At 41.4% G+C, this 8723-nt stretch overlaps 1 protein-coding gene across 1 annotated transcript in view; it reads right to left on the reverse strand.

Annotated features, from left to right (window-relative positions):
* eps15l1a (epidermal growth factor receptor pathway substrate 15-like 1a) overlaps positions 1-8723 on the reverse strand; it is a gene marked incomplete at both ends in the record, with an annotated part of 148269 nt that overhangs the window by 40486 nt on the left and 99060 nt on the right. Inside the window, 2 exons of the mRNA XM_084309500.1 lie at positions 4414-4464; positions 5617-5722. Coding sequence (XP_084165626.1) covers positions 4414-4464; positions 5617-5722 — 157 coding nt within the window. The remainder of the gene's footprint in view (positions 1-4413; positions 4465-5616; positions 5723-8723) is intronic.

Raw genomic sequence — 8723 nt, forward strand, 5'->3', positions numbered from 1 at the left:
CAAATTTTTTCCAGTTGGAACCATCGTTTTCTACATATCATTGTTTCCTACATTATCATAGTTTTCTACATATCATAGTTTTTTTTATATATCATCGTTTTCTACATATCATCGTTTTCTACATATCATTGTTTCCTACATTATCATAGTTTTCTACATATCATCGTTTTTTATATATCATCGTTTTCTACATATCATTGTTTTTTTATATATCAGTTTCCTACATTATCATCGTTTTCTACATATCGTTTTTTATATATCATTGTTTCCTACATTATCATCGTTTTCTACATATCATTGTTTTCTACATATCATAGTTTTTCTACATATCATCGTTTTTTATATATCCTCGTTTTCTACATATCATTGTTTTGTACATATCATCGTTTTCTACATATCGTTTTCTACATATCATTGTTTCCTACATTATCATCGTTTTCTACATATCATAGTTTTTTATATATCATTGTTTTCTACATATCGTTTTCTACACATTGTTTCCTACATTATCAACGTTTTCTACATATCATAGTTTTTCTACATATCATCGTTTTTTTATATATCCTCGTTTTCTACATATCATTGTTTTGTACATATCATCGTTTTCTACATATCGTTTTCTACATATCATTGTTTCCTACATTATCATCGTTTTCTACATATCGTAGTTTTTTATATATCATTGTTTTCTACATATCGTTTTCTACACATTGTTTCCTACATTATCAACGTTTTCTACATATCATCGTTTTCTATCGTCGTTTTCTACATATAATCGTTTTCTATCATCATTTTCTAAATATCATCGTTTTCTACATGTCGTCGTTTTCTATCTAGGAAAATGCCTTTGTTTCCTCTTAGACCGTCTTAGTTACCATGACAACCACTCACTAAAGTTAGTTTAGGTTCGTGTTAACGTTAGATAATGTACAAAATAAACGTATTTCCGGTGCTTTTAGACGTCGCTTTTATTTTGAAACCCCCCAACCGGAAGTAGAAATTATGCTTCTTTTTCTGCTTGTGAGTCCGGTTCTGTGTTTGTTGGTTTTAACGTTAGCTGTTGTATTAAATTAATTGGTTGCTGTTTAACTTGTCCGTGTCCAGTCCTTTCGATTAGCCCCACCGTTCATTGTAAACAATGATGCATGTAATTATATTAACGTTACTGTGTTGTTGTAGCTATGTTAATAAATTCTAGGGCTATAGGATAACCACCGGTTAATTCGCGATGTTTTATTGGTTTGTCATGACAAACCAATTACATAATCCAACATATGTGTAAGAAACGAACATTTTCCAGTTAACGGTATATATTTTTAATGATTCGTTACGGCGAAATCAATACTTCCATTTGTATAAATTACATTAACTCGAGGATAGTATTCCTGCCTGCGGGACCAATATTATTCTATGACAGCCCCGCCCCCATTCGCTAACCAACCAATCACTGCTACGCAACATCATCGCAACGGTTGTTCAGATTAGATTTTGGGGAGAGGTACGCAACATGCTCACAACACACTCTACAACACCCTCTGCAACATGTTGCGTTGAAGTCGCGCTGATGTTGTGTTTCAGTTGCGTTGCAGTTGCTGTAGCATGTAGAGCCCTTTACAAGCTTCCCTAAATGGATCTTCTCTGACACTCAGAGCCGCCCCCATTCCCAGTTATGCAAGGCTGAGCGAGAAACGGTGACAGATCCTTGGCACTGGCAGCGATGATAACATCAGACAGTCAGTCATGTGTTGTTCTGGGGAAGCTAATCCGACCGGAGGGCAGGGGAGGGAGGTCACGGTAAAAGTAGCACCCAGTGTTTTCTCATTACCGCCCAACTCGGTACACAAATGGGGGTGACAGTGGCCCAGGAGGTGGAGCGGTCGTCTGGTAATCCTGCGGTTCCTGGTTCGATTCGCACTCAGTCAAAGTCAAAGTCAACTTTATTGTCAGTTTTCCATTTGTGCAAGACATACAGAACATTTTAATTACGTTCCCCCATTCCAGACAATATAAAACACAAAAGTAACATATACGACACATTATACAACACACAATGTACAAGTAGCTAAAATTATATGAATGAATGAATGAATGAATGAATGAATGAATGAATGAATGAATGAATGAATGAATGAATGAATGAATGAATGAGCTAAAATTAGCTTAGTGCAAATATTTCCTAGCAGCAGTAGTAGGCCTACATATTCAAATAAAGTAGCAGTGAATTAAGTAAAGTGGCAGTGTGTGTCTGTGAGATGGTGTGTGTGTGCGTGTGCGTGTGTGTGTGTGTGTGTGTTAGGGCTGCATGATTAATAGATTTTAAATCAAAATCGCGATTTGGAATGATGCAATTATCAAATCACAAAAAAAAAATCGCATATTTTATTTTTTATTTAATTTTTTTAACCAGGAAGTCCCATTGAGATACAAGATCGGTTTGGGAGAGGGAGGTAAGGGGTTTTAGATTGTGTGTTGTGAAGTTTAGAAAAAAAGGTACCGTTGGGTACCGGTATCGATTCCCAGGTAAAAAGAAAAAATGTCAGGCTCTGTGTCCTGAAAAGACCCACCTCGTAGGCCAGATGCAAGCCGCATTTTACAATAAACCTCTGTGGGGCTGTAAAAAAAAAATTATAATCGAAAAATTTTATCGCAATCGCAATATCTGTCGCAATTAGATTATTTCCCAAAATCGTGCAGCCCTAGTGTGTGTGTGTGTGTGTGTGTGTGTGTGTGTGCGTGTGTGTGTGGTCTGATAGGATGAGAACAGGGAATGCAGCGGCACGCTTCAACATCAAACTGAACCTGAGCTCAACACACTCCGCCCAGTTCTACTGAAGGTGTGGTGAGAAGTTATCTGTGAGCTGTCCGGGGTTTAGATCTGCACTACTACGGGTGAACAGAAGTCTGATTTCAATCGCTATTATCTCCATCTGTTCTCTCCACACTCTGTGTGTATGTGTGCATGTCCGTGAGCGAGTGCGTTTGTGTGTTTGTGTGTATGCGTGTGTGTGTGTGCGTGTATGCGTGTGTGTGTGTGTGTGTGTGTGTGTGTATGTGTGTGTAAGTGTGTCTGCAGTGCAGAGAAGTGAAACTCCTCAATATCGCTGAAGGGGGAAGTATAATGGAACCACAGTTACACACTGCTGTTTCAAGTGTGTAACTGTCAAGAGAGGGAATGAACAAAACAAAACACAAGGCTGTTATCAACATGTCACTAGGTTCACATCAGAGGCCAGGATTTATCACCCAAGTCAACTAGACTAGTTAAGCCAGACCCGGATACATGCCACTGGGGATTTATGTGTGTTAATTATGATTAAAGGGGTATGCCAACATTATGGTTGTCAGACAAGAAGATAGATACCAATCGCTCTGTGTGTTCAGTAGAACGCTATTAGGCTAGCCTAGCTTAGCACAAATTAATGGAAGTGGATAGGGACCACTAACCTAGCTGTATGACCGTATATATGACCTAGCTGTGACCCGGCACAGTCTAACCCGTCTTGTTAAGGAGCTCACGATTCCTCAGAAAACCCCAAAATGTTGCGCAATTCATAAATAGGTTGAAATGGATATTGGCAATTTTGAGTACTTTGAAATGTTCTCTATAATGTCTCCTTATTTGCAAAACTGAATACGACTTGTAAATGTGTTAATTATTGTTAGATTGTTGGACAGTATTATTTTCCTCGCTGTGTGAAAAAACTACAGTTGCGTCTGAGCAGTGTTCATTTCGTCAGCAATTTTTTATTTTAGTTTTAGTCACCTTTATCTATTTTTCGTTTAGTCAAGTTTTAGTCAACTACAGGTCTGAGCATTTTAGTCTTAGTCTTTTTCGTTTAGTCTCAATTTAGACTTTTTTATTTAGTCTCGCCACTCAGTTATAGCCTCATAAATTGGCATGAGTTTTTTCTAAACAAAAACAAGCTAATGTTAATGCTAGCTGGTTAGACCCTGTTGCCCCGCCATTGTATCGAATGGTTATCGGTATCGGACATGAAAAAGTGGTATCGCGCCATCCCTACTTTCAATAATGGAATCAAGAGGAAAAATGAATGCGGGCACCGATCAGTATTTCAGTATTTCCTGCTTTCAGATAATCCCACCGAAATTGACATTTTCGATTGTAATTCGGCAAAAGATCGTCGTCCAAGATATTTCTCATTTTAGGGGTTTTGGGTCGTAAGCGCTTGACATCCAATCAACAATGCAATCCTACGACATGATCAAATAGTATTTCCTGAGACGGTTGAGAGAGACGTTTACGGACAGCTACGACCCCAAAAATCTACATTTTATTTTAAATAATTCTATAACAAAAAAACTACAACCTGAAAGTCAATTTCGGTGGAATTGCCCTTTTTTCAAAGAGTATCTGGTCGACTCGCCATGTTCTGTTTCCCTGGAGGTAAATACCTGTGGTGGCCGCTGGCTGCTTTGCAAAAGGGTCATTTTGGAAAGGGTCACCTACATGAGAGGAGGGGGAGAGGAGGGAGAGGAGGGAGAGGAGGGAGAGGAGGGATAGGAGTGAGATGAGGGAGAGGAGAGAGAAGAGGGAGAGGAGGCAGAGGAGGGAGAGGAGGGATAGGAGTGAGATGAGGGAGAGGAGAGAGAAGAGGGAGAGGAGGGAGAGGAGGCAGAGAAGGGATAGGAGGCAGAGGGGGGAGAGGAGGGAGAGGAGTGGGAGGAGGAAGAGGAGGACACAGAACGGTCATAACCCAGTAGGTGGCGCTAAAGGACAAACACACCTGGGGGTCGAGGGGCAGAGAACATATCACACAGCAAACACAACGGTAAGAACACAGGACAGAACTCTATAAACAGGCTCAGGCAGAGAGAAGAGGACAGCAGAGGAGATAGGAGATGGAGAGGAGAGGATATCAGAGGAGATAGGAGATGGAGAGGAGAGGATATCAGAGGAGATAGGAGATGGAGAGGAGAGGATATCAGAGGAGATAGGAGATGGAGAGGAGAGGATATCAGAGGAGATAGGAGATGGAGAGGATATCAGAGGAGATAGGAGATGGAGAGGAGAGGATATCAGAGGAGATAGGATATGGAGAGGATATCAGAGGAGATAGGAGATGGAGAGGAGAGGATATCAGAGGAGATAGAAGATGGAGATGATATCAGAGGAGATAGGAGATGGAGAGGATATCAGAGGAGATAGGAGATGGAGAGGAGAGGATATCAGAGGAGATAGGAGATGGAGAGGATAGCAGAGGAGATAGGAGATGGAGAGGAGAGGATATCAGAGGAGATAGGAGATGGAGAGGAGAGGACAGCAGAGGAGATAGGAGATGGAGAGGATATCAGAGGAGATAGGAGATGGAGAGGAAAGGATATCAGAGGAGATAGGAGATGGAGAGGAAAGGAAATGAGAGAGGAGATGGAGAGGAGAGAGGATATGGAGAGGAGAGAAGAATAGAGAAAAGAAGAGGAGAGGAGAGAAGAGAATAGAAGAGGAGAGAAGAGATAATAGAAGAGTAGAGAAGAGGAGATGAAAAGAGAGAAGAAGAAAGAAGAGAGGAGAGGAGATGAGAGGAGAGGAGAGGAGAGGAGAAAAAAGGAGAGGAGAAAAAAGGAGAGGAGAAAAAAGGAGAGGAGAGCGCTGAGTACCTTTGAAGGGATCTGTTTTAAAGGGGTCTTCTGAATGGAAGGGGTCTGCGTGTGTCTCTTGAGGCAGGCTGTTGAACACAGGGGGCTTCAGTTTAAACGGGTCCTCCTGGAAGAACAGAGAGAGAGAGAAGAGAAAAAGAGGAAGTAAGAAAGAAAGAAAGAAAAAAGAAAGAAAGAAAGAAAAAAGAAAGAAAGAAAGAAAGAAAGAAAGAAAGAAAGAAAGAAAGAAAGAAAGAAAGAAAGAAAGAAAGAAAGAAAGAAAGAAAGAAAGAAAGAAAGAAAGAAAGAAAGAAAGAAAGAAAGAAAGAAAGAAAGAAAGAAAGAAAGAAAGAAAGAAAGAAAGAAAGAAAGAAAGAAAGCAACCAAGCCTTTTGATTAAACTTATAATTAACCAAAATATTGTGATATATTGCTGTATATTTTGTTTCGCCCACACCTACTTGTCACCCAACGCTGCCAGTGTGGAAGTGGCTGGTATGCATCAATAGGCACAGGTGTTCACTCTCACTCACACACACACACGCACACGCACACGCACACGCACACGCACACACACACACACACACACACACACACACACACACACACACACACTCTTCCTCCTCCAGTAGAATAGCGTTCACCTTGACGAGGTCTTAGGAGGCCGAGACGAATGGTGTGTAAAGTGGTTGTGGTGAGGGGCCCACAGCTATGACAGCTTAAGCCACAATAACAGCTCTGTTCCAGGTGAAATAGCAGCGTGAGTGAGAGGCCCTGAGCTCCACCTTAATCACATTATTAGATGGAAAGTCAATCTAGAAGAGTGTAGGATTTAGATGGGTCTGAATGGGAATTCTGCAGGGTGTGTGTGGATGGGGAGGTGATAGCCAGGGTATTTCGCTGGAGAGGGCTTAGAGAAATGATCGCTGGCCCAGGCCTAGAGGACTAGATTCTTTGCATATTGCCGGTAAATCTTCTGTCTAACTGATAATACGCCAGGGGTGGAAGAGGGGTGAGGAGGAGGAGGAGGAGGAGAGAGGTGAAGGGAGGAGAGGAGATCAAGGAACAAGAATAGTGGGGGGGGGGGACTTGGATGACAGCGGAGGAGGAGGTGAGAGCGAGAGGGGGAGGAGGGGAAGGAGGAGTGGGGAAAGCGGAGGAGGAGGTAGGGAAGAGAGAGGGAGAGCAGACGAGGAGAAGGGATAGGTAGGGGAGGGGTGAGGGGGCCAGAAGAGAGAAGGAGGAGAGTACAGTAGATAGAGGGATGAATGGAGAGGGGGGAGAAGAGGAGGAGGGCGAAGGCAAGCAGCAGGGGTAGCAACAGAGCTCCAGTGGTTGTTGACGAGCACGTGGGTTATCTTTGGTGAGGTGGCGGTAGACCAGAAGCTCATCTCTTGATCTTGTGAGCGGGAACCAACATGTGCCCCTATTTGCTGCTTCCTGTAGTTGAAAATGAAGCGCTAACCAGCGTGATACGGATCAAAGACAAGTTATCGTGGCCTGACTGGTGGGTAGCTCGGGTATATATGACTGTGATTCAATCAAATACATGGTTTGGTGCTTGTTTTGGCCATCATCTGTTCTATTCTTTGTGAATGTGGGCACACTGTACACAGAGTACTTGGTTATTGGTTCAGATAAGCCACCAACAGACAGTTGAAGAAGTGAACTTGTGCACACCCAGGGCTTTCTCTAAACAACGGTACAGGGGCACAGCGCCCCACTGACAACGCACAAATGCCACTGTGTGTTTAAAAATAGATAAATACATAAATAATACATGAATAAATTAGGGCTGTCAAAGTTAATGCTTTAATTTTGGAGATTCATTTAAATTATTTAAAGCGTTACATATTTCTTTATCTAGATTAATCTATGGAGTGAAAAATGTTGAATGTTGAAAAATGAACTTTCAGCAGTATCTTTGCTTGTTCTTTTTTTACATTGACTCATGCACCTTTTTGAAAATCATCGGACATGAAGATGGAACACATTTTTGTTGTTAATATGATTTATATTACTGGTAGTTCATACAAGACATTATCGTCCTCTAAGCCAATCTGCACTTTAACATAGGCCTGGGTTGTTTTTATTTCTGTTAGCGCCGTGGATATAAGAAAGAGGTCTTTAAAGCTGAGTCAATGTTGATGGTTTTGTTGAACATTTGTATTTCACAGGAGAGAAACTGTATTCAAAGATCGAAGAAAGCTATTAAAATAGTCTTTGAATCTAAATATACTTTCTTTGTGTCGATTCTACATTAATTCCCTGATTTTACTCAAGTAAATATCTGTTACAAGCTTCGGTCTTAAGTAATTCCGTGCCAACCACGAGTAAAGTCGGGTTAACTAGCCAACCGTTCCATGCCAATCACGAGTATACTCGGGTTTTAATCGTTATTTCTTTTATTAGCGATATCCATTCATTTTCATCCATCCAACCTGATGTTATCATTGGGAATGGGTCTGAGCTCGCAAAAGGGCAAATACCGCCGCCTATCGTCTCCCGGATGGTATTGCACATCATTGAATTGGATTGGCTGGGAATGTGCATCAAAAAAATAACTCCGGTCCGGGTTTTGCTTCTCGGGCAAGCAGTATCGTGTTACCACATTGACTGAGGACACTCAGAGCAGCGTCGATTATGTGTTTTGGACTATAACGTTGGATCAATAAACGCGATATTTGGAATGGCGATCAGGAATTGGATTAATCTTTTTGCTGAACATCTGATGTGAGGTAAGGAATTTATGTTATGAATCTTGGGTTAATCAGATGTTCCTATCAACGTCATCGGAGCGAGCGCGCGCACGCGCGCGTGTGTGTATGTGTGTGTGTGACGTTAGCAAGTCACGAATAAGCGATTTTTCAGCACGCTTTTGTATCGTGCATAAGGACACATATACTCTCGATAATCTAGCGTTTATTTGAAAACGATTCATAAATCAGCCGAAAAATTACAATGTGTTTTGTGTATTCCACTAAAGGGCGATTATCGCGGATTTCTCTGGAATTACTAGAAATCTCCAAAACTATACTCGTATTCAAAACGGTATAAAACGGAAATGTACAGATGAAAAAACAATCCGTTTCGTACATGTTGACTGCAAGCAAGTCATTGATAAGCGA

Source organism: Notolepis coatsorum (assembly GCF_963971535.1).
Source record: "Notolepis coatsorum genome assembly, chromosome: 3".
In the NCBI taxonomy this organism is placed as follows: Eukaryota; Metazoa; Chordata; class Actinopteri; order Aulopiformes; family Paralepididae; genus Notolepis; species Notolepis coatsorum.